The following is a 26283-nucleotide window of genomic DNA, read 5'->3' as shown; positions in this document are numbered from 1 at the left end:
AAATCACAAGCGCTTAAAATAGTGCTTCTAGGCCCCAGGCCTAAAATATAAACAATACAACATCATTACCCACTAAAACCACATAAAGCTTTACTTAAAGAGGAACTCCAGTGAAAATAATGTAATAAAAAAGTGCTTCATTTTTACAATAATTATGTATAAATGATTTAGTCAGTGTTTGCCCATTGTAAAACCTTTTAAATCCCTGATTTACATTCTGACATTTATCACATGGTGACATTTTTACTATTGGCAGATGATGTATCTGCTGCTTGATTTTTTGGCAGTTGGAAACAGCTGTAAACAGCTATTTCTCACAATGTAACAGGGTTCACAGAGAGGAAACTGCCAGAAGTACCTCGGTACTCAGAGTTTCCTGTGGGAGGGGTTTCACCACAATATCAGCCATACAGCGCTCCCTGATGGTCTGTTTGTGAAAAGGAATAGATTTCTCATGTAAAAGGGGGTATCAGCTACTGAATGAAGTTCAATTCTTGGTCACGGTTTCTCTTTAAAGTGGATCTGAAGTATCTATAGAAAAAAGTTTCACTGGCCTGGGGCTTCTGCCAGCCCCCTGCAGCCATCCTGTGCCCGCGCCGTCCTGGAAAGATCCTCTGGTCTCCCGACGTAGAAGTTGATATCCATTGCTCCTGTGTGGCCCTGGCTGCACAGGTCCTCATTCGCATTCCCGTTACCAGGAGCATCCTGCACAAGTGCAGTAAGAGAAAATCTCGACTGTGTCCGGGGAGGAAGCTCCCGGCAACGGGAACACGAAAGAGGATACGTGCAGATGACGACCGGCGAATGAGAAAGTGAGCCTCGGCGGGGGACCAGAGGATCATTCCAGGTATGTGCGGGCACAGAACAGCTGCAGGGGGCTGGCAGAAGCCCCAGGTAAGTCAAACTTACTACTTTAGGCAAACAAAAAAATCCCAAACCTCTAAATAACTTCTATAATGTAATCATTAAACAATACTTAATATACACCAGGATAACCTATAGACCCATATCATTCAAATCACCATAACGTCTAATGAAACACACTACAATACATGTAGCCAGTAGAAATATTACAATCCTACTCTTGGTTTGCCATGAGCTAAGTCACAGGTGTCACACTCAAGGCCCGTGGGCCAAACATGGCCCTTCTTGCCATTTTATGTGGCCCACCAAGAGCTTCAAATATAAGCAATAAAAGAACAGCAGCACACTGCCTTCCCATCCTGAGGAGAACACCGAGGACACTCTTTTTAGTTGTAGAGTCGGGGTGCAGCAAAAACTCCCCACCGGCGAAATTAGCACCCCCCCTTAGGACCCCGCGGCTGTTAAAACACACACACACCTACCTACACGCCTTTTTCCCCCAGACACCATCTCCCCACATAGGATGGAGTAATGTAATATTTATCTGTTCAAATCAATGCTTCATGTCTCTTATGTTCATCCTGGCAGTCACATGGTCTGTGCTGTCATACCTCCCTCCCCCTATCACGTGACATATCTCTGGAGCCTGAGATATGCAGTATAGAGCATGTGGCTGTCAGGAAGATCAGAGAAGACCTGGAGCAGGTAAATATTATGCTTTTCCAGGGTCTATGGCTACAAGTATTAGAGACAGAGGAACAGCAGGATAGCCAGGCGACTGATATTGCTTGAAATTAAATATATATGGCAGCCTCCATATCCCTCTCATTACAGTTGTCCTTTAAATCTGCAGTACACAACACACATGGACTTTTCTAGATTTTTTTACTGCCTGAGGCAAACTTGTGATGATGTGTGTGTGTGTGTCCAATTTTGGAATGAATGCACAGCACCTGACAATTTGCTTTGCTTCATTTAATGTTATCAGTCAGCAAGCATATGCAACACATAGACAAATAGAGACATGACATGTTGCAGCTCAACACAATAACACATGGTCTGGCTTGCTGTGAGTCTGTGACAAACAAACTGCTTACCCTCAGTCAGTCTGCTGTCCTCCATTCCTCCTCTGTCAGGACAGCAGTGCCACCTTCTCCCTTCTGCTGTGCTAGTCAAATGAAACTGCTGCTCTCCTGCTTCCCCCCTCCTCACTCACTGTCAGACTCCTCACACAGCACAACAAGCTGCTTTTCCCCAATGATGACCTCTTCACCTCGCTCAGTCCCCTCTCGCTTCTACTCCTACTCTGACTACATGTTGTAAGTGTAAACACAGTACAACCATGCTGCTCCTGTAATCTCTGCGCCTGATGCAAGTGTTTGACCTTGCTTCATGAGAGAATTGACTATACATAGCTCCATGTATCTCTCACTCTACCCGCACCTCTATCATTCAAGACATTTAGCCCCCTCAAGCACTCTAAAATTCATAAGGAGCACCAAAACCTTCCAAGGAATACTGCAGTGCCAGAGAGGTGTAGGCTGGGGAGGAGAACTGTCTATTAAGGGTTACAACTAACCAAAGCACATACAGTATAGACATGATCATTACCAGATTAGCACCAATAAAGGCCCCTCTGGTCCAAGTGCTGTTGCTACCTCTGCATCCTCTATTCCTATGCCACTGGTGAAAGGGGACCTACCCTTACACTATACACACATATACCCTACACTTTCCCACACGCTATACACACATACACCTTACACTAATCCACACACTCTGCACTCATATACCATACACTTACTACTAGCACATATATCTTACACACACACAAATTCCCTACACTTATGTGAGTCTATAAACACATACACCCTACTCTTACACACAATGCACACATATAACCTAAATGTATTCACACACTGTACAGACATACACCTTTTACACGAGTTCAAGATTTGTAAGATCCTTCTACATTCACACCTGTACTATATGCTTATACACATATTGGACAACCCTACACTGTACACTTTTCTACACCCTGTACTATTCTCCAACGTCAACCATGCCCAACACAAACCATTCCGCTAGTACGTAAGGAGACAAAAACAGAGACGGGAGCCCCCAATAGTGTATTATTGGTGATGGGATGGATATAGTAAGTTAATAAGAGATGTATACTCACAAACACGGGTTGCCAAGGATCAGGCAACCACTATAAGCGCAAGTGGGGATATTAGACCTGTCCCCACGCAGGTTAAGAAGTCGCTCTCTGTAGTAGAAAAAAGAGTGGGTGTCCACACCCATCCACCAGGTGGATAACAATATGCCATTTGATCACAGTGGTTGTGTTTTGAATATTGGGGAGGTAAGTCCACCCTTGCCCCCCTCTGTTTTATTGATTTTAATACGGTTTCTCCTTTTATCCTGTTGGCGCCTCTGTTGTCTATTACATTCCGCTAGTACAGTTGTCTTCCAACTTTAACCATATCCAACAAACACTAAACTGTTAGGCCCCATTTACACTTAAAGTGAACCAGAGAGAAAGCACCCTCATGTATTTTACCATGTATATCAGTGGGAACATTAGAGAAAACACCTACCCTGCTCTCTGATTCATCCCTCTCTGCTCAGTCTGCATATTATCAGCCCTGATAAAATCCCTGACTCAGCATCCAGGCTTTGCCCCGGGATCATTATAGCTGAGTCTGTCTTCTCTCATTTCTTTTCAAGCCCAAGCCTGCCCCCTTCTGGCCCTGCTTTCCTGTTCTGTATACTGCAGCATCAGAGATAGTTGTGATGAGATGGGAGGAGCTGCTAATGTAAGGGTATTTTGGAAAAAAAATCTTTTATCTATATTTGTTAGTTATAAGAGGTTTTTAGAAATGGTGATTTCATTTTGCGTACAGCCCACTAAATAATATTATTTTCTGATGAACTGTGTTTTGCATGGAGTTTTAGTAAAATAACACAAAAACCAGCACACCAGAGTGGCGAAAATACCAGGTATCATATTTATTTTGTAAAAATATATCGGGGGGATATGTTTGTTTTGTGCCAAAGCGTTTATCTCTGGTTTCCTTTAATCAGTTGGTACCCGTTTTATTTTCTTCTCCACAGCAGTGAATTATGAAAAATCTTTCAGTGAAAAATGCCTATAGTGTGAACTGAGCCATTGGGAAACATGGGCATTACTTTGAAAATCAGTTGCTCTTTCAGTTTTAACTGAGAGCACCTGTTAGTGCAAATGGAGCCTTAGTATCTCTAAAGAAGGGAGGGGAAATTCCACTAATATTTCTCATCTGCACACAATGCTTTTTTTGCCTAGATATTATAAAGATAATGCACACCCTCAGCCATACAACTTTAGCATCTGACGTATGCTTTATGGGCCTCGTAGAGACACTAGACGGTTCTCCACTGAGGTGGCCGCTCAGAGTGATACATGCACTAGCAGCTAGTAAGAGTGCAACTTAGCCTCCGGACAAAGGGGAAGTGGCCCAAGGTAGAGCGTATGCTTGCTGGAAAAAAGTGAATTTTGAGAAACAACATAGCTATAGAAAGCAATAGACTGCCCTGCGGGCAGCAGGGTGGCGTAGTGGTTAGCTCTCTCGCCTTGCAGCGCTGGGTCCCTGGTTCGAATTCCAGCCAGGGCACTATCTGCAAAGAGTTTGTATGTTCTCTCCGTGTCTGCGTGGGTTTCCTCCGGGCACTCCGGTTTCCTCCCACATTCCAAAAACATACGGATAAGTTAATTGGCTCCCCCTAAAATTGGCCCTAGACTACAGTACTTACACTACATAATATAGACATATGGCAATGGTAGGGATTAGATTGTGAGCTCCTTTGAGGGACAGTTAGTGACAAGATATATATATACACTGTACAGCGCTGCGTAATATGTCGGCGCTATATAAATACTAAATAATAATAATAATAATTATGCGACCGATAACAGTGTGGTTGGTTGAAAGTAAATCGACTAGTGGCCCACACACTACTAGCGAGATCCTATGCGATTAATTATGCTGAACGATGTTGTGTCCCCATGCTCTGAAACCAAAAATCGATTTTCTGTCAATGGAAATCATGTAAACATTAGCCAAATCCTTTACAATCTACCGATATTTTAAATCCTGCTTAACCACTTGCCGACCGCCCCCAGCCGATGGGCGGCGGCAAAGACTGGGCCCAAACGACCGCAATACGCCCATCGGCGGGGGCGGCTGCGGGAGTGGCTATGCGGCGATCGCGTCATTCGTGACGCGATCAGCCGCCGGGGACTGGCTCCGCCCACCGCTCGTAGTAACCCGCCGGCCGTTCGGAAGCGCCGGCGGGTTACTAGCACCCGGATCGCCGCATGTACATAGTATAATAGGCTTTGTAATGTATACAAAGCCTATTATACTGGCTGCCTCCTGCCCTGGTGGTCCCAGTGTCCGAGGGACCACCAGGGCAGGCTGCAGCCACCCTAGTCTGCACCAAAGCACACTGATTTTCCCCCCCCTGATCGCCCACAGCACCCCTCAGACCCCCCCCTGCCCACCCCCCAGACCACTGTTTGCACCCAGTCACCCCCCTAATCACCCATCAATCACTCCCTGTCACTATCTGTCAACGCTATTTTTTTTTTATCCCCCCCCCCCCTGCCCACTGCCCCCTCCTGATCACCCCCCACCCCTCAGATTCTCCCCAGACCCCCCCCCCCCGTGTACTGTATGCATCTATCCCCCCTGATCACCTGTCAATCACCCGTCAATCACCCCCTGTCACTGCTACCCATCAATCAGCCCCTAACCTGCCCCTTGCGGGCAATCTGATCACCCACCCACACCAATAGATCGCCCGCAGATCCGACATCAGATCACCTCCCAAGTGCAGTGTTTACATCTCTTCTCTCCTCTAAACACCCACTAATTACCCATCAATCACCCATCAATCACCCCCTATCACCACCTGTCACTGTTACCCATCAGATTAGACCCTAATCTACCCCTTGCGGGCACCCAATCACCCGCCCACACGCTCAGATTGCCCTCAGACCCCCCTTTATCAATTCGCCAGTGCAATATTTACATCTGTTATTCCCTGTAATAACCCACTGATCACCTGTCAATCACCTATCAATCACCCCCTGTCACTGCCACCCATCAATCAGCCCCTAACCTGCCCCTTGCGGGCAATATGATCACCCACCCACACCAATAGATCGCCCGCAGATCCGACATCAGATCACCTCCCAAATCCATCGTTTACATCTATTCTCTCCTCTAAACACCCACTAATTACCCATCAATCACCCCCTATCACCACCTGTCACTGTTACCCATCAGATTAGACCCTAATCTGCCCCTTGCGGGCACCCAATCACCCGCCCACACGCTCAGATTGCCCTCAGACCCCCCCTTATCAATTCGCCAGTGCAATATTTACATCTGTTATTCCCTGTAATAACCCACTGATCATCTGTCAATCACCTATCAATCACCCCCTGTCACTGCCACCCATCAATCACCCCCTGTCACTGCCACCCATCAATCAGCCCCTAACTTGCCCCTTGCGGGCAATATGATCACCCACCCACACCAATAGATCGCCCGCAGATCCGACATCAGATCACCTCCCAAGTGCAGTGTTTACATCTCTTCTCTCCTCTAAACACCCACTAATTACCCATCAATCACCCCCTATCACCACCTGTCACGGTTACCCATCAGATTAGACCCTAATCTGCCCCTTGCGGGCACCCAATCACCCGCCCACACCTCAGAACGTCCTCAGACCCCAGCCCTGATCACCTCACTAGTGCATTGCTTGCATCTATTTCCCCCCTCTAATCACACCTTGAGACACCCATCAATCACCTCCTGTCACCCCCTAGCACACCTACCCATCAGATCAGGCCCTAATTTGCCCCGTGTGGGCTCCTGATCACTCGGCCAAACCCTCAGATCCCCCTCAGACCCCCTTCCGATCACCTCCCCAGTGCATTGATTGCATCTATTTTCCCCTCTAACCGCCCCCTGAGACACCCATCAATCACCTCCTGTCACCCCCCTAGCACTCCTATCCATCAGATCAGGCCCAAAACATCCTGTCATCTAAGAGGCCACCCTGCTTATGACCGGTTCCACAAAATTTGCCCCCTCATAGACCACCTGTCATCAAAATTTGCAGATGCTTATACCCCTGATCAGTCATTTTGAGAAATTTGGTTTCCAGACTACTCACAGTTTTGGGCCCGTAAAATGCCAGGGCAGTATAGGAACCCCACAAGTGACCCCATTTTAGAAAGAAGACACCCCAAGGTATTCTGTTAGGTGTATGATGAGTTCATAGAAGATTTTATTTTTTGTCAAAAGTTAGCGGAAATTGGATTTTTATTGTTTTTTTCACAAAGTGTCATTTTTCACTAACTTGTGACAAAAAATAAAATCTTCTATGAACTCACCATACCCCTAACGGAATACCTTGGGGTGTCTTCTTTCTAAAATGGGGTCACTTGTGGGGTTCCTATACTGCCCTGGCATTTTAGGGGCCCTAAACCGTGAGGAGTAGTCTAGAAAACAAATGCCTCAAAATGACCTGTGAATAGGACGTTGGGCCCCTTAGCGCACCTAGGCTGCAAAAAAGTGTCACACATGTGGTATCGCCATACTCAGGAGAAGTAGTATAATGTGTTTTGTGGTGTATTTTTACACATACCCATGCTGGGTGGGAGAAATCTCTCTGTAAATGGACAATTGTGTGTAAAAAAAATCAAAAATGTGTCATTTACAGAGATATTTCTCCCACCCAGCATGGTTATATGTAAAAATACACCACAAAACACATTATACTACTTCTTCTGAGTACGGCGATACCACATGTGTGACACTTTTTTGCAGCCTAACTGTGCTAAGGGGCCCAAAGTCCAATGAGTACCTTTAGGATTTCACAGGTCATTTTGAGACATTTGGGTTCAAGACTACTCCTCACGGTTTAGGGCCCCTAAAATGCCAGGGCAGTATAGGAACCCCACAAGTGACCCCATTTTAGAAAGAAGACACCCCAAGGTATTCTGTTAGGTGTATGATGAGTTCAAAGAAGATTTTATTTTTTGTCACAAGTTAGCGGAAATTGATATGTATTGTTTTTTTTTTCACAAAGTGTCATTTTCCGCTAACTTGTGACAAAAAAAAAATCTTCTATGAACTCACCATACTCCTAACAGAATACCTTGGGGTGTCTTCTTTCTAAAATGGGGTCACTTGTGGGGTTCTTATACTGCCCTGGCATTTTAGGGGCCCTAAACCGTGAGCAGTAGTCTAGAATCCAAATGCCTCAAAATGACCTGTGAATAGGACGTTAGGCCCCTTAGCGCACCTAGGTTGCAAAAAAGTGTCACACATGTGGTATCGCCGTACTCAGAAGAAGTAGTATATTGTGTTTTGGGGTGTATTTTTACACATACCCATGCTGGGTGGGAGAAATATCTCTGTAAAAGGACAATTGTGTGTAAAAAAAATCAAACAATTGTCATTTACAGAGATATTTCTCCCACCCTGCATTAGAGTTGGGCCGAACGGTTCGCCGGCGAACGTGGTTCGCGCGAACTTAGGTGGTTCGCGTGCGGGTGTCGCACGCGAACGTTTTGCGGCAAAGTTCGCAAAAAATCGGTTCGCCCCATAATGCACCTGAGGGTCAACTTTGACCCTCTACATCACAGTCAGCAGGCCCAGTGTAGCCAATTAGGCTACACTAGCCCCTGGAGCCCCACCCCCCCTTATATAAGGCAGGCAGCGGCGGCCGTTATGGCCACTCGTGTGCCTGCATTAGTGAGAGTAGGGCGAGCTGCTGCAGTCTCTCATAGGGAAAGATTAGTTAGGCTTAACTTCTTCCTGGCTGCATACCTGTTCTGTTCAGTGAGCCCTCAGCCCACTGCATACCTGTACTGTGATCCTGCCACTGCATACCTGTTCAGTGATCCTGCCACTGCATACCTGTACTGTGATCCTGCCACTGCATACCTGTTCAGTGATCCTGCCAGTGCATACCTGTTCATTGATCCTGCCACTGCATACCTGTTCAGTGATCCTGCCAGTGCATACCTGTTCATTGATCCTGCCACGGCATACCTGTTCAGTGATCCTGCCAGTGCATACCTGTTCATTGATCCTGCCACTGCATACCTGTTCAGTGATCCTGCCAGTGCATACCTGTTCATTGATCCTGCCACTGCATACCTGTTCAGTGATCCTGCCAGTGCATACCTGTTCATTGATCCTGCCACTGCATACCTGTTCATTGATCCTGCCACTGCATACCTGTTCATTGATCCTGCCACTGCGTACCTGTTCAGTGATCCTGCCACTGCATACCTGTTCAGTGATCCTGCCAGTGCATACCTGTTCATTGATCCTGCCACTGCATACCTGTTCAGTGATCCTGCCAGTGCATACCTGTTCATTGATCCTGCCACTGCATACCTGTTCAGTGATCCTGCCAGTGCATACCTGTTCATTGATCCTGCCACTGCATACCTGTTCAGTGATCCTGCCAGTGCATACCTGTTCATTGATCCTGCCACTGCATACCTGTTCAGTGATCCTGCCAGTGCATACCTGTTCATTGATCCTGCCACTGCATACCTGTTCATTGATCCTGCCACTGCATACCTGTTCATTGATCCTGCCACTGCGTACCTGTTCAGTGATCCTGCCACTGCATACCTGTTCAGTGATCCTGCCAGTGCATACCTGTTCATTGATCCTGCCACTGCATACCTGTTCAGTGATCCTGCCAGTGCATACCTGTTCATTGATCCTGCCACTGCATACCTGTTCATTGATCCTGCCACTGCATACCTGTTCATTGATCCTGCCACTGCATACCTGTTCAGTGATCCTGCCAGTGCATACCTGTTCATTGATCCTGCCACTGCATACCTGTTCAGTGATCCTGCCACTGCGTACCTGTTCAGTGATCCTGCCACTGCATACCTGTTCATTGATCCTGCCACTGCATACCTGTTCAGTGAACCCGCCACTGCATACCTGTTCTGTTCAGTGAACAGTTTGGTGTGTCAGTGTGAAGCAGTACCTTAATTACACTACCTGATTGATGTATACACATGCAAGATGTTTTAAAGCACTTTAGGCCTGTCATTTAGCATTCAATGTGATTTCTGCCCTTAAAACGCTGCTTTGCGTCAAATCCAGATTTTTCCCGGGGACTTTTGGCATCTATCCCACTCCGCCATGCCCCCCTCCAGGTGTTAGACCCCTTGAAACATCTTTTCCATCACTTTTGTGGCCAGCATAATTTTTTTTTTTTTTCAAAGTTCGCATCCCCATTGAAGTCTATTGCGGTTCGCGAACTTTAACGCGAACCGAACCTTCCGCGAAAGTTCGCGAACCCGGTTCGCGAACCTAAAATCGGAGGTTCGGCCCAACTCTACCCTGCATGGGTATGTGTAAAAATACACCCCAAAACACATTATACTACTTCTCCTGAGTACGGCGGTACCACATGTGTGGCACTTTTTTGCACCCTAAGTGCGCTAAGAGGCCCAAAGTCCAATGAGTACCTTTAGGATTTCACAGGTCATTTTGCGACATTTGGTTTCAAGACTACTCCTCACGGTTTAGGGCCCCTAAAATGCCAGGGCAGTATAGGAACCCCACAAATGACCCCATTTTAGAAAGAAGACACCCCAAGGTATTCCGTTAGGAGTATGGTGAGTTCATAGAAGATTTTATTTTTTGTCACAAGTTAGCGGAAAATGACACTTTGTGAAAAAAAACAATTAAAATCAATTTCCGCTAACTTGTGACAAAAAAAAAAAATCTTCTATGAACTCACCATCCTCCTAACGGAATACCTTGGGGTGTCTTCTTTCTAAAATGGGGTAAATTGGGGGGTTCCTATACTGTCCTGGCATTTTAGGGGCCCTAAAGCGTGAGGAGTAGTCTTGAAACGAAATTTCTCAAAATGACCTGTGAAATCCTAAAGGTACTCATTGAACTTTGGGCCCCTTAGCGCAGTTAGGGTGCAAAAAAGTGCCACACATGTGGTATCGCCGTACTCAGGAGAAGTAGTATAATGTGTTTTGGGGTGTATTTTTCCACATACCCATGCTGAGTGGGAGAAATATCTCTATAAATAGACAATTGTGTGTAAAAAAAATAAAACAATTGTCATTTACGGAGATATTTCTCCCACCCAGCATGGGTATGTGTAAAAATACACCCCAAAACACATTATACTACTTCTCCTGAGTACGGCAATACCACATGTGTGGCACTTTTTTGCAGCCTAACTGCGCTAAGGGGCCAAAAGTCCAATGAGCATCTTTAGGCTTTACAGGGGTGCTTACAATTAGGCACCCTCCAAAATGCCAGGACAGTGAACACACCCCACAAATGACCCCATTTTGGAAAGTAGACACTTCAAGGTATTCAGAGAGGAGCATAGTGAGTCCGTGGCAGATTTCATTTTTTTTTGTCGCAAGTTAGAAGAAATGGAAACTTTTTTTTTTCTTTTTTTTGTCAGAAAGTGTCATTTTCCGCTAACTTGTGACAAAAAATAAAATCTTCTATGAACTCACCATGCCTCTCACTGAATACTTTGGGATGTCTTCTTTCCAAAATGGGGTCATTTGGGGGGTATTTGTACTATCCTGGAATTTTAGCCCCTCATGAAACCTGACAGGTGCGCAGAAAAGTCAGAGATGCTTGAAAATGGGAAAATTCACTTTTGGCACCATAGTTTGTAAACGCTATAACTTTTACCCAATCCAATAAATATACACTGAATGGTTTTTTTTTTATCAAAGACATGTAGCAGAATAACTTTCGCACTCAAATGTATAGGAAATTTTACTTTATTTGAAAAATGTCAGCACAGCAAGTTAAAAAAGTCATTTTTTTGCCAAAATTCATGTCTTTTTTGATGAATATAATAAAAACTAAAACTCGCAGCAGCAATCAAATAGCAGCAAAAGAAAGCTGTATTAGTGACAAGAAAAGCAGGTAAAATTCATTTAGGTGGTAGGTTGTATGACCAAGCAATAAACCGTGAAAGCTGCAGTGGTCTGAATGGAGAAAAAGGCTCTGGTCCTTAAGGGGCGAAAAGACTGTGGTCCTCAAGTGGTTAAATGGGTAAATTTGTGGCTTTGGGCAAATATCCATGGATCGAGCAGAATGGAACATAATTGATTCTTCGCCGATCCGATAAAATGATCAAATTGAACAGTCAATCTACACATGAAAATCAAGTAATGTGTGGGCACTTAAAGGCACTGCAAAAGATGTATTGGTTAGTTAAATAAATAAATTTGAAGAAAAACAATATCCACTAGGATGGAGGTGGGTGACAAGGTGGGGAACTAGCTGTCCCCTTAGGAGTTCAAATGAGACCACCATAGCCTGCCTCCCTCTTTACCATCATTCAGTTACCCCTGCTTCCATTTTGGGAATACACTCAGTATTGAGACCAGGGTGCTCTGCAGGAGCTGAGAAGAGAATTGCTCACTGTCTACTTGCAATTCTCTTGGTGTTTGAGGCTCCCTTTTACACTTGCTTTGCAGTAAAGTTGTGTCAATTTTACTGCAATGGGTCGCTAAGTAAATAAAAGGCAATGAAGACGTTCATACGTAATGTGATACGGTGCGGCGGAAGTACTCAAAAAGCCGCAATCCTGATGCAAAGTCAACAGTGCTTCCCACACGGATTATGCAGTAATGCAAGTCTGTGGCGATGCAGTAAGTGTAAAGGACAGACGCAGCACACATGTGCAAACCAGCGGGAATCCCACTAATGTATTTCCTGTCCAGCAGGGAGTAAGTCACAAAGCGGGGGAGGGGGGGGGGGCTATGCATATTATCCTGTCTGTACTGCCGGCAAAACAATCACACCGCACAAGTGTTAAACTGGCCTGAAACTACTTCTGGACATTCCCTATGCATGATTTGAACTGTACTTATATAACAGAAATTATCTGATCTCTGTTTTTCTTTGGATATAATGTTAAAGAGGAGCTGCAACGACATACCGTGTAGTAGAATGTAGTACATAATTCAAGATACCCACTTTTACATTTCCTATCCTGGTGTCAGTATAAGAAACACTTCGTATATCTACACATTGCTGTATATTGGTATGCAGCCCTGCCCTCCCAGTGTTGTTTACCCTAAGCTGTTTTGTGTTGGTGTTCAAATTCAGGTTATTGGAATCCGGGTGAATTCAGGTTTCCGGATTTCAATAACCCAAATCTGAACACCATTGCTATTAGTTATGTATTCTGGGAGACCAGGTTTTGTTTCTACTCACTTCGAAACATACAACAAACATTCTGCAGTGATACACCTGTCAGGAATAAAGATGTTGCCACCTGTGATAAGTCTAAGAATGTAAATTAGGGAAAATAAAAATGAGCAAACAATGACTAATTACTGTAATTTATAAATGAATATGGTAAAATGTAAGCAATTTTATTCCATTAGTTTGATTCCATAAAATTGTTTTTAAGGCTGGTTTTACATATTCCCTGCTGGGCAGGAAGTCACTGGGTTTTCAATCGTGCTGCGCATGCACGCAGTATTGTTCATAGACTTTCAATACCCCAAGCACCATGTGCATTAAGCGCGGTGCTTGTGGTAATGAGCTGGTGCTCTTGCGTTGGCTAGGATACTTGCGCTGCATCGCAAGAGACTGCAATAAATGTTAAAGTCTCTATAGGTTGTTTATCGCTTCTGCGGCCCCTGGTGGCTAAATAGGGTAAGACAACCCAGGTTTACCCTGCCAGTGTAAAAGGGGCCTCAAAGTTGCAATGCAGATCAGCTATCCTAGTTGTGGTACCTCATTTTTAAAGTTCCTTTAGGAAATGTTTTAGGACTTTGGCATTTAGCATATCTGTGAAAAATGGGTTTTAGATTTTTAAATAATTGTTCTATGAAATTCTTTCTCGTTTAGCAGAATTAATTGTAGGCTATAAATACCTAAGTATTATAACAGACTAACTGTATTTTCTGTTCTATCTCACGCTCATCGTGTTCCATCCAGCGACTCCATATATTTCTCATTCTCCGAACTCCCTGATGAGTTCTCCCTGTCACAGTCTAAGGACTTCCTCCCCTGTTTAGAAGAAGACCTCTTGCAGTCATCCACAAGGTAAAATGAATACATGTGGGCTGTCTCCTGGGTGAGGCTCATTATTATAGTAGTCATAATTTTTGGTTACTTTTAAACATGCTTAAAGGGAACCTTAATTGACAAAAAAAAAAGTTTAACTTACCTGGGGCTTCTACCCGCCCCCTGCAGACATCATGTGCCTGTTCCTGGACAAACCGAACCTCCAGTTCCCCACAGAGAGCCAGTCTGGTCAGTCGGCTGAAGTGAAACTGGCTCACTACAGGGGACCAGAGGATCGGTATGTCCCGGCACAGGATGTCTGCAGGGGGCCGGTAGAAGCCCCAGGGAAGTTAAACTTTTTTTTTGTCAATTAAGGTTCCCTTGAACCTGAAACAATGCAAAAAAAAAGGCAAACTTGCCTAAAAAGATGGAAGGCTCTTGATTCCATAAATCCTCCCTGGTCCTCTCTCCACACCGTTGTTCCACCACTGTCTACCGGTGAAGTTATTTGACCAGCTTGGTGGAATAACTCTTCTAGACTCCTTGTGTAGGCTTTGGAAGTAGCTATGTCACCAAATACTTCCAAAGATGAGTGGATATGTACTGTGCATGCGTGAGTCCGGGCTCACACATGCACAGTATGGATGCAACTGTCTCCAAAAATACTCATGGACGTAAGTGCGTCCGAAGCTTGCCGAGGAGTCCCAAAGGCACGAATTTTGATTGGGGAACAGGAGTACACCGGGTGTATGGATAGAAGACCAGGAAGGCTCTATGGGATCCAGAGCCTTCCCACTACTTAGGGCCCTTTCACACCAGAGGGATTTTTCGGCGTTTTAACGCCACGGCCGAAGTTGGCGTTTTGCTAGGTAAAAGAAAGTCCATAGACTTTCATTTTACCTTTCACATCTAACTCGGCGTTTTGGAGCGTTGCGTTTCAACGCTCCCAGGAGCTTTTTCAGGGCTGTTAACAGCCGAAGTTGGCTGTTGGCGTTTCAATGATAGTCAATGGAAAACGCCAACTTCAGCGGTTTCAAAGCCTTTTCAAAGCGTTTTACAGCTATCTTGTTCACTTATTTTTATAGAAGAAAAAAAAAAGGACGTTTTCATATGGGCTGTAAAACTCTTTCAAAAGGCTTTGAAAACGCTATGTATTGGCGTTAAGCAAAAGGCTGACTTTCAGCCTTTTCTACCGCAGCCTCTAGTGTGAAAGAGCCCTTAGGAAGGCATCTAAGTCTTTTTATTATGAAGCTTCAGGTTTGCTTTAAAGAACTCCATAAAGTGTTACAGAAATAAACATCGAAGAATGGCATTTATAATTGACACTGAGCAGCAGCCAAAACAATAAAACTATCTGCCTTATATTGTGTCAGTCCACCTTGCACCACCAAAACACTTGCAATCCATTTGAGGCCAGGACTCAAAGAGAGTAAAAGCATTGTAAGGTCAGAAACCCACTAGGAGCGATTTCTAATCGCTAGTGATTTGAAAAAGCTCTTGCTAATGCAATGCTATGGGGGATTTTTATAAACTCACATTGCTTAAGTGGGATCACACCCATAGCATTACATTAGCAAGAGTTTGCAAATCGCAAAGCGCTCAGAAAATCGCTCCTAGTGAGTGGCTGGCCTAAAGGCTTTGTCAAAGTCACTTAGGTCTTCACCCATTTTTTCTGCTTGAGACACAACTAAAAGTCATTTTTAGGAATAGAAGGCTAGATATACGGTAAGTGTTTATTTCATCAGTTTATTTTCAGTTCAGATTTGTTTTAACCTGAAGGGAAAAAAGTGCCCCTTCAGGGTACTCACCTCGGGAGGGGGAAGCATCTGGGTCCTAAAGATGCATTCCCTATCCTCCTCCACAGGATGGTTCCAGCACTGGGCCCCCGTAAAAGAGCTTGTCAACAGCTCATGCAGGTGCACTAGCACCATCCTGCTCAGCTAACTTCAGAAAAAGCCAAGCTGGATCGGGCCCATGCTATTAGTAGCATGGACCGATCAGGATCGGCTTTTTCTTCCAGAGTCCAAGTGGGACGGCGCTACTGCGCAGGTGCAAGGAGGCCACTCTTCAGGGGTACCGCTGGATCTATGCCAATACAAAATTATAAGGAAGCAGCTGCCCAGGTATACCGTGCCCTAGGATTTGCCGGTGCCAGGCCTCGACCGCATTGCTCACACGGTCACGGATACAACCAAAAGTGAAAAAAGAGGCGGCACACCACTGGCTGCAAAGATGCATGTATTGCAGAACAGAAGCACACCATGTTACGGACACACAGGTCCTTCATCAGGTGCACCTGATGAAGGACCTGCATGTCTGTAACGTAGTGTTTCTTTCCTGCTGGACCTGCCTGGCTGAGGAGGACGGGGGGAAGCCTCTTTATGATCCAAATGCTTCCCCTCCCTAGGTAAGAATCTAAACTAAGCCTACGCAAAACCTCCTACAAATAATGTAAATACTGTATAACATATTATTGATTAGGGACCAATTGTAAGACTTAATGGACAACTGCAACTGTGAAAAAAAAAAGATTTTAAAGGGAACCTGAACTGAGTAAAATTATTTAAAATAAACACATGATGTAGCTGCAAATGAATATTACATACTTACCTCACCGTCAGTTCCTCTCAGAAGCTCACCATTTTCTTCTTACAATGATTCCTTCCAGTTCTGACAAGATTTTGTCAGAACTGAAATATACCAGTTTCTGTCAGTTATATATGAACTGCTGTCAGTTACAACTGAATGTGCAAGATAATGTCCATTTTCTCTATGGCTCAAGTGGGCGATATTACAATTTAACAGTATGCTGGCCAGGAAGCTGTTATGGGGTAATGGCCATTTTCAAAATGGAGGACAGAGAACTCCATCGATCACAGTGGACAAACATGACGCAGGAGAGGAGAAAGAGATTGATAAGTAGACTACATGGGAAGTAAGTATGACCTGTGTATGTTTATTTTGACTTTTTATTTTCAGTTCAGGTTCTCTTTAACTTACCTGGGGCTTCTACCGGTCCCCAAACAGACGTCCTGCACTTGCGCTGGGACAAAATGATCCTCAGGTCCCTGCCGCAGATCACTTCTGGTTTTCACGACTTTAATGTCACAGGTTATTGGGCCTGTGTGGCCCTGGTCTTGTGCGTCCTTGCTCCCGCTGACTCCCCCGGAAACGTTTGGGACAGTACGCTCCTAACTACGTCAGTATTTTTTTTTTACAGCTTACAGTTGTCCTTTAAGAAGCCCATGCAAAAGTCAATTCTTTTAAATCTATTACGCAGGTAACCCATGGCAAAATGCACACTGCCGCACTTGTCGTTACAGTCATCTGCCTCTCAGGAATTACACATCAGCATACCTCCTAACTTTTTTAGATGAGAAAGAGGGACACTTAAGCCATGCCCCTGCCACACCCCTGATCACGCCCCCACCACACCCCTAAACACGCATACCATAAAGATGTCATAAGAAAAATATGTTGTTTTATAATTCAAACCACACTGGTCCTTTCTATCCTGGTTCATTTTCCTTCATAACATTTTAAAATGAGTAAAATATCACGTTAAAGTAAGGGAAAAAAGTTTAGAGTCAAACACATTTTTAGTAGATAAATATATATATTTACATAGAAAGAGGGACAAAGCCCTGAAAGAGGGACAAATGAGGAGGAAAGAGGGACAGGGCTCCCAAAGAGGGATTGTCCCTCCAAAAGAGGGACAGTTGGGAGCTATGCATCATTCACATTCCATGTATTTTTACCAGTGTCAGTTTTCTGCTTTCCTCTGTAGGACAAAACTCTTTATTAATCAGAAATCGATGGTGAAATATGTTCATATTCATCTAATTCATTACATCTAACACCCTAAAACTGTTTGAACATTGATCAGAAATGTCGAATGAAAATTAATCAAAATTTAAGTCTTTCATACATCGTCTAGTGTATGGAAGGCTTTATATCTAAGGCACCTGAAGTGAGAGGGATATGTAGGCTGCAATATTCATTTTTTAAGCAATGCCTGTTGCTTGGCTGTTCTGCTGATCATCTGCCTCTCAAACTTTTAGCCGTAAACCCTAAACAAGCATGCAGATCAGATTTTTTTTTTAACTGAAGTCTGACTACAACATCATCAAAACATTTGTAAAGCGCTTTTCTCCCGTAGGACCCAAAGCACAAAAGCTTGTCTCAGATCAGTACATAGTGGTGCATACAACGGGAAACCTTATGTGATCATAAATCCCAGACTAAACAGGTGGCTTTTCAGTTTTGATTTAAACGTGTCCAGGGTTGAAGATTTCTTGACTAAATTAGTTATATGCTTGTTTCAGGTCTGTGATCCAGGTACTACTGCAGCCAAAGAGATCAGCAGCACTGTCAGGCAACTGGTATTGTTTAAAAGGAAATAAGCATGCCAGCCTCCATATCCTTTTCAGTTCAGGTGTCCTTTAAATTCTTTTCTTCTCTGAAACTATTCAACAGTTATCAAGGTAGAGGAACAGAAGACCAGACAAACAGAAGGATGTATAGAGTAGTTGTGTGTGAGCTAATAATAGGATGAATTACAGTAACATTTTGCCACATAGCATATATTGGCTTCTCTTATGTATCTGTGACTGTGAACACAATCACCTGTTACTGATGACGATTTATGTAATTTACCAGTCGGTCCCCCTCTCCAAAGAGTGACTCTGAACTGGAAGTGAGAACACCCACCACACCTCAGCCTGAGAACTGCATGGAGTGGGACTGGGGGAGACTCCCGCAGGTGAGGGGAGGAAAGACCACTCATGACTGAACGTCAGTGAGGTGTCCCATCAGAGCAGGCATGTCATCACTGATGAATTCTTTCCTCTCTGTCAGATTACTCGGTCTGATATCGGCTCCCAGATATCTCAGTCGGCCCCACCCAGCCCCACCAGGGAGCCTGTTCAGATACCTTTCTCAGATGGAGAAGAGTTTGAGCAAATCCCCACCACTAGGGAAGAGGAGGACAGCAGCCTTCAGAGTGTTCTGGTATCCGAAGAGACATCTGAGTTCCAGGTTCCTGCGGGTAAGCGATAGAGAATGTGACGTATAACCATTCATTCTGGTTTATTCTTCTTGTATCATTAACCCCCTTGCCGGTCCAATTCCCGCGGCAAGGGGGCAGCACAGCACTTTTTTTTTTTCTCTTTTTTTTTTTATAAATCATGTAGCGAGCCCAGGGCTCGCTACATGATAGCCGCTGAGCAGCGGCATCCCCGCAGCCACTCCGATGGCCTCCAGCGATCAGAGTAAGCAGGAAATCCCGTTCAGAACGGGATTTCCTGCTGGGCTTCCCCGGTCGCCATGGCGACGGGGCGGGATGACGTCACCGACGTCGGGACGTCAGAGGGAATCCCGATGCACCCCTCAGCGCTGACTGGCACTGATTGGCCAGGCTGCGCAAGGGGTCTGGAGGGTTGGGGGGCGGCGCGGCGGGTAGCAGCGGCGATCGTACTATGCACACAGCTAGCAAAGTGCTAGCTGCGTGCAATAAAAAAAAATTATGCAAATCGGCCCAGCGGGGCCTGAGAAATCCTCCTACGCAGGTTACCCCGAGCTGAGCTCGGGATAACCGGCAAGGAGGTTAAAGAGTTCCTAAGTAAAAAATGTTAGAGCCTGACATGAAAGGCTCTGTCTTAATGCAGACAGGTGGGGGTGTTGCGGAGTCAAATACCTGTTCTGGCATCATCCCTCCAAGCAGGTAATTGCTCAGCCCCTCTGGGGAAAATGGGCACTGGCGATTTTTTTTTTTTTCAAAATCATCGCCAAGTCTCTGGACATGCCTATTTGTGTTGGTGCCTAATTGATGGCTGCCAAGCTGGGGGTGGGCTGTGGCAGCGCAGATGGAAATTTCTGAAAAGCTTTGATAGTCTTTGGGAACATAACCTGCGACTGCAATGCTAAGGAAGGGGGAGCGGAGCTTCACCTGTGACCCAAATACGTCAGGACAGGTAAGTATTTAATCACACCTCCCCATCCGTCCTCATTAAGACAGAGCTTGTTATGACAGGCTCTGTCATTTTTACCTTAGGTACTGTTAAAGATCACTGTAGCAAGATGTCCTGCCACCCCTATAGTTCATCATGTAGAAACACAATCAATAAACTTTGTCAGAAATGCTAATTTTTTTATATCTGCTCCTCTGCCAGCAACTTTTTGCAAATTGTGACATCTTTACTGCTATCAGGTGATGACTGAGGAATGTTTGTTTCTGAGAAGCCTGAAGGGTTCAGCTAAGAGTAGGAAATTAGTGTTAGGGTTGGTGAGGCCGTTAGGGTTGTGAGAATAAGATGTTGAGCCAGTGAAGATTTGCCTCAAAAAGTGAGCAGTTTGGTAGCCCAGTTAACCCCAATGGAAGAATGTTGAGGTGAGATGGCAGCATTGTCTAGTGGCAGGCTACCAATCTGAGGAAACCAGTAACTACACAAATAGCTAAGGAACTCCCAGGATAAAACTTTGGCTTGAGCCACCATATAGTAACTGTCTTCCTGGTCAGAAATGTACCTGACACAAATTTGGTGGCAAGTTGCCATTATCTGATGGTAGTTCGCCATGGCATAATTACACCAGCGGCCCACCATAACCCTTACCAGAAGTCAGCTGCCCATTAGGGATGGTGTTTGCCACAGTGAACTGCCATATGCCAGGACTGCCTACCTGAACCCTACTCATTCCTGCTTCTCAGAAATTCTGTTGTGAGTATTGTCATGTTCATTCTGATGAAAAACAGCAGTTTTGTTCAAAATGATTAAACAACTGTTGGTAATGCCATTGATGACTTATAGTTCGAGTGGAAAGGGCAGCAAGCTGCAAAGATAAGGGTTGTCCTCATGAGGCAGAATGTTGTGAACAGTTAAAGGAAACAGGACCTGTCTCAGAATGTGCTGCAGCCTTGAGAGAATGCTGCAGTGTTTCCCAGCAGGCCACCATTTGACTGCGGAAGGGCAAATATTTTACCTTCTGCTGTTCTCATTAGATTCTGGCTCCTTTATACAGTTTTACACTCTAATCTCCTGCAGATGCTCCAAGTGAACCTCCAGCATTTTCACCTGAAGAAGCACTTTCTCCAGACTCTCAGGAGGTGTCCCTCTATTTTCCAAACAGGTCAGTTCATGAACGTTGCATGAATATACGCTGCATTGTAATGAATGATATATTGAAAAGGAGTGCCTATACAAGATTTATGCATGCTGTCAAAATATCCTTACTATCCACACTTTTTGTTGCACAGGAAAATATAAAATGCTAGTGGTTTCCCTCACCATATCCCTATAACACCCTCCTCCGTGTTCAGCCAATGAACTGGCTAGCATGTCTACAGTTCATCCTCAACTCTACTGCTTGACTTGCCCACCTCTTTCTCACTCCTCAAATGCTTCTCTTCTCTGTCAGTTCTACTCATTGTCTATTACACAAAGGATGCAGGTAAACATCTAAAGCCCCACACACTAGACAGTTTTCTGGGCCCACTCTGTTGAGAAATTAGCATGTTTACAATAGCCCTGATACCTTGTGGAGAGATCTGTAGTGCCCTATCATCTCTGCCAAGGGCAGGGTGAGACCATTGTTCTCCTCTTTACCCCTCCCACTCCACTGTGTGCCATACCAATTCCCCTTTTCCCCTCACCATAGCAATAAAACTTATCCCTAGCCTCTAGGTAGCGATGTATCTGTAGAGAACATGGCCTCAAACTGGCTCCCAAGGGATTGCGTCCCAATCTTTGTGGGCAACAGTAATTGTGTGTGTTTACACACCTTAACGCTGTATGACTGTACATAGATTGACCTTTGTTGTCACACATAATAATTTAGGATCATAAAATGCAATAGTCTGCCCAGTAGCTTTTTACTCAGCTGAGCTGCATGTTCTTTCTTAAGGAGAGGGCAGAAGGAGAAGAGCCTTTCTGTGGGCTGGAACAAAGCAATAATCTAAAAAAATGTAACCTGACCACCAGTTGCTATTATTTTGCTCAGTACTAGGTGCAGAATGGGGTTTCCTGTACAAACTTAACACTGTTGTCCAAAACAAGTACAAACAATTGGTTCAGACATTGGTAGTCTAATATCTCTACCTCCAAACTTCCCTCCAGCCCATCTTCCCCACACATAGCTCCTTTAATTTCCATGTGCTGTAGTAAATAGAGCCTCCTCTGCCGATCATCCACTTCTCTTATCCACCCTAGTCAACAATCCCACATTCAGGATTTCTCACATGCTTCTACTCCTCTCTCAAACTCCTTCCTTTTTGGTGCTCCACCCATATGTCAAATGTTCAAAAGGAACCTAAAACCTAGTCTGACTTAGGACATTTCTAGTGAGTTACACTCAACCTAAGTTTCATTTTCAGCTGTCTGGTAAGGAACACAAGACACCCTGAAATGTAGCTTCCTGACTCCCTCTACTTATTGTTCCTTCAACCTCTTCCTTTACATTGTAGGACTCTCTCCTATTGTATCTTGTATCTTGGTATGAATGTATAAATGTGGATATTTCTGTTTACTCATGTTTATTAAAAGTGTCACAGAAAAAAACACAAACATGCAGTACAGTTTGCCAACATGGCAACATGCAAAAAGTACAAGCGCAAAAAATACATATGGATTAAACAGAGCATGTCATAGTGCAATAATCAGACAATCCAAAGTTTTGCAGGGGCCCAGTGATTTCTAGTTACACCCCTGCATAGGATAAAAGATGAAGCAAATGATAAGATCCCCTGGACTGCAGTAAGTGATTTATTTCTCCCACTTTGCACTGAACTTACATTGGGAAGCATCCAGGGTGTAAGCTATTTTCTCCATCAGTAAGATCTGATCAATTCTTGTTAGCAGAAGATCAAAATTTTTGGTTGACTGTTTCCAATGGAAAGTTATCAACTATTGCGTAGCCCCTATTAGTACATTCACCAGAGGCCTAAAGGGTTTCAGTACCTGCTTTGAAGGCAAAAACTATAAGGCATTCAACATAGCAAATTTGACATCGATTTTCAAGAGCTCTTTAATTAACGCTGCGGTTTTTGACCAAGTGTCAGTTGCTACTGGGCAGTCCCAAAATACATGTGTGATAGATCCCATGGAACCATAGGCTCGAAAGCAAAGGGACGAAGATTGAGGGAACATTTTATGCACCCTGTCAGGGGTATAATACCACCCAGTGGTTAATTTATATGCTGTTTATTTGATAAAATTTGATTTGGAGCTTTTAGCTATATTACAGAATATACTGGACTACTATTTATCTGAGATCGGAGAACTCCAATCTGCTTTCCAGTCTTGTATATGCTTTGGCTTAGTCTGTGAGGAGAAGTCTTGTAAGTGAAGGTAAATTCTGGATATTACCCAGGACTCTGTATGAGGATGTATACAGATTTGCTCATAAAAGGTGCCAATTTGTTCTAAGGGACTTAAAATAGGTGAGGTGAGAAAATCTAATTTGAGTATATCTAAAAATTTTGTGGGATGGATTGGAGACAAAGAGTGAAAATGGAATAAATGTATCGGTCAACCAGAACTTCCTAGCAATAACAAGATTGTTATCGAGCCACTGTCTGTAGACTTCAATATTACTGAGAGCTGGCTGAAAATTTGGTTTTCCCAAATAGGAAAGAAGTAAATGTTGCTATTTCTTCTATCTGTACGCGCATTTTATAAGGAGTGCTGTACAACCATGTATCGTCTCTGCAGCCCTTGTTTGCCTGCGTAATTATATTTCTGAACAGTGGCATAACCACAATTCATGGGGTCCCCAGCGTAACTTTAATGGGGGCCCCCCAATGTTCACACCCCTTGCCTCCCCTTTGTGCCCTTCATGGCCTTGGAGCCTATCTCACAAGGGTCATAAAACAAGCGTGGCCATCATGACCTTCACACCCATAACAAGCATAGCCACAACAGCACCTGATCTGAAGTATATTCCCCTGTATCGGAGGAAAAAAGGTTATTAGTTGGGGCCCCAAAACAACTCTGGATCCCCCTGCGATCGCAGGAACTGTTACTATTTAGTTACGCCCCTGTTTCTGGACACAGCTCTGATGCAGGGAGTAGTCTTTTGAAATAGGAGTTGCAGCTGCTGTGGGACCTTTGGCATACGTAGGTTATTTGACACCTGGTGTCGATTGTTTACAGTTACCCCCCTTCATCTACAACAATAAGTGTGTTGCTGCAATTTTTTTTGAGGGGGTTGAACTAGGGCTTATGGCATGCTAAGCGTGTTGTGGCAAAAAATGGGCATGGCCAAGACAGGATGTGGGTGGAGCTACCTGTATTCTAACAGTGTAACTCAAAGGCAGTGTGCAGAGTTTCCTCCCAAAACAGAGCTAGACAAAGTGACCCTAAAGGTAATTAGACAACATTCCTCATATACACATAAGAAAGCAGTGTTTCCCCCTGATGTGGTGAAACAGGAGATTTGCATCATGGAGGTGCAGACAATAAAACTGCAGAAACTGTGTGGTGCTATCATGTTTATATGGACTGGGGAATGGCAGGAAGAATTAAGGCAGTTCTGATGGCAAACAAGGTCATACTTATTACTAGCAAGATGTACCTAATGAAGTTCCTAGCAAAATAAATCAGCTTCACGATCAGTGTTTATCTTTTAGCCTATGTATCAGCCCAGGCCAGTGTAGGTAGTCAGATATCCCCCTCCTTGGCCCCTCCATTCCAGCCTAGTATAGGTGGTCTGATACCCCCCAGCCCAGTATAAATAGTAAAATGTCATGACCCCCCCCCCCCCCCGGCCCAATATAGGTAGTTGTCCCCCCAGCCTAGTTTAGGTAGTCAGATGCCCCCAGCCCAATGTAGGTAGTCAGATGTAGCAGGGCAGCCCACCACAGACATGAGGCCCCAGCAGATGGTGAGTGCTAGCGGCCCTGTTTGACATCCAGGGCACAGTGCTAGCACCTAGCAATGGCACCCTTCTCTCCCTGCCACACCTCCATCGGTACAGTATGCCATTGTATGGACCATAGTGGATTCAGAATAGAAGTTACAGAGGTCTCAACTTCTACTGAGTCCCTGCTTTAGAAAGCCCATAGGATCCTTCTTGTGACCACTGGTGGTAGTTAAATATATTTCAGCTGATGATGCCATTCAACTACACCTTGTTCTCATAGAATACAAAAGTTTGCTTTCTTAGAACAGAAAGAATTTGCGATAATTCAGGTTGGAGTGAGCTTGATATGTCTCCCAGTGCATCACTGCTGAATATATGCAAATTAACCATTGTTGTCCTTAGAAGCTAAACACACCTCCAGAACCGCTGGAATGCAATGTGTCAGCTTGTTAATTTGTACAGAGCCATAATAATCCAACATGCATACAGACTGTTGTTCTCATAGTGCAGTCTATTCCTGGCTGGGCATTACCCCTCTTCTGCAGTGAGAAGCTCTACACATGTCATAGCTTGATGAACCCAGGGCTACCACTGCCCATCCTTGTGAATCATACCAAAACCAAAGTCATTGTGCAACAGGAGATGTCCACAACTGCTTTAGCAGGATTGGGTAAGCAGTCTCTGAGGGTTTTCTCCAAAGCAGCTCCCACTTGCAGGATTTCTTAAGTCACACTGGAAAAAAGTAAAAGCGCTCTATGGTCTTTAATATGACACAACTTATGCTAATAAGTATCTAAACAGAAATCTAAAAGATTCAGACAATCACAGGACTCTGCTTCAAACCCGGGCCGTGGCTGGCTGCAGTGAGCTCTATGCACTCCAGGAAAGGGGTTGCACTGTCCATGAGTTGGCTCTGACTTGCTGTAAGGACTCCGCTTTTTGACGCACCACATCTTCGTCAGGTCAGATGACTAGTAAGGCATTTTGACGCTTTGCGTCTTGGTCGGGTCAGATAACTAGCCAGGTTAGTCATCTGACCTAATGAAGATGCGGTGCATTGAAATGTGTAGTCCTTACAGAGCCAGCTCCAGACAGCTCAACCCATCTCCTACAGCGGATAGTGCCCACTGCCGCACACCATGGTTTGGGTTCAGAGCTGCGTTCCATGATTGTGAGATACATGTCTGAGTCTTTTAATTTTCTGTACATATATTTATTAGTGTAAGTTGTGTCATATTAAATTATAGATTGTGAATCGGCCTGGCATTGGCCCCTGGAACACAGACTGTCAAGTAGGTGGTAAGTATACTTTCTGATCATTGGGCTCTGTCTCATTCCATACAGCACAGTTTTGTACTAGCTAGGCTGCACCCCTCTTCTGCAACCAGTGGCATTACTCATGTCGCTGGTTGATAGGCCTGCCCATCTTTGTGAATCAGCCTGGTGGTGGTCTTTG

At 44.6% G+C, this 26283-nt stretch overlaps 2 protein-coding genes across 7 annotated transcripts in view; one reads left to right on the top strand and one right to left on the bottom strand.

Annotated features, from left to right (window-relative positions):
• The window catches only part of LOC137541486 (phosphatidate phosphatase LPIN3-like), a 138263-nt gene that overhangs the window by 79619 nt on the left and 32361 nt on the right, over positions 1 to 26283 (top strand). For all 4 annotated transcript variants that reach the window (XM_068262792.1, XM_068262794.1, XM_068262793.1 and 1 more), the window contains exons 5-8: positions 13905 to 14012; positions 18633 to 18735; positions 18831 to 19020; positions 21014 to 21098. In XM_068262792.1, coding sequence (XP_068118893.1) covers positions 13905 to 14012; positions 18633 to 18735; positions 18831 to 19020; positions 21014 to 21098 — 486 coding nt within the window. The remainder of the gene's footprint in view (positions 1 to 13904; positions 14013 to 18632; positions 18736 to 18830; positions 19021 to 21013; positions 21099 to 26283) is intronic.
• Positions 1 to 26283, bottom strand: part of LOC137541488 (myosin regulatory light chain 2, smooth muscle major isoform) — a 183536-nt gene that overhangs the window by 128953 nt on the left and 28300 nt on the right. The window contains exon 1 of one of the 3 annotated variants that reach the window (XM_068262797.1): positions 18907 to 19014. The exons of 1 other annotated variant lie outside the window; for it this stretch is intronic. The gene's annotated coding sequence lies outside the window, so the exon portion shown is untranslated. Of the gene's footprint in view, positions 1 to 18906; positions 19015 to 26283 lie in introns of those variants that run through there. One more of the 3 variants, XM_068262800.1, reaches the window with a different exon arrangement.

The sequence above is a fragment of the Hyperolius riggenbachi genome, chromosome 12 (assembly GCF_040937935.1).
Source record: "Hyperolius riggenbachi isolate aHypRig1 chromosome 12, aHypRig1.pri, whole genome shotgun sequence".
Classification (NCBI taxonomy): domain Eukaryota; kingdom Metazoa; phylum Chordata; class Amphibia; order Anura; family Hyperoliidae; genus Hyperolius; species Hyperolius riggenbachi.
This window is presented reverse-complemented; position numbering and strand designations above follow the sequence as displayed.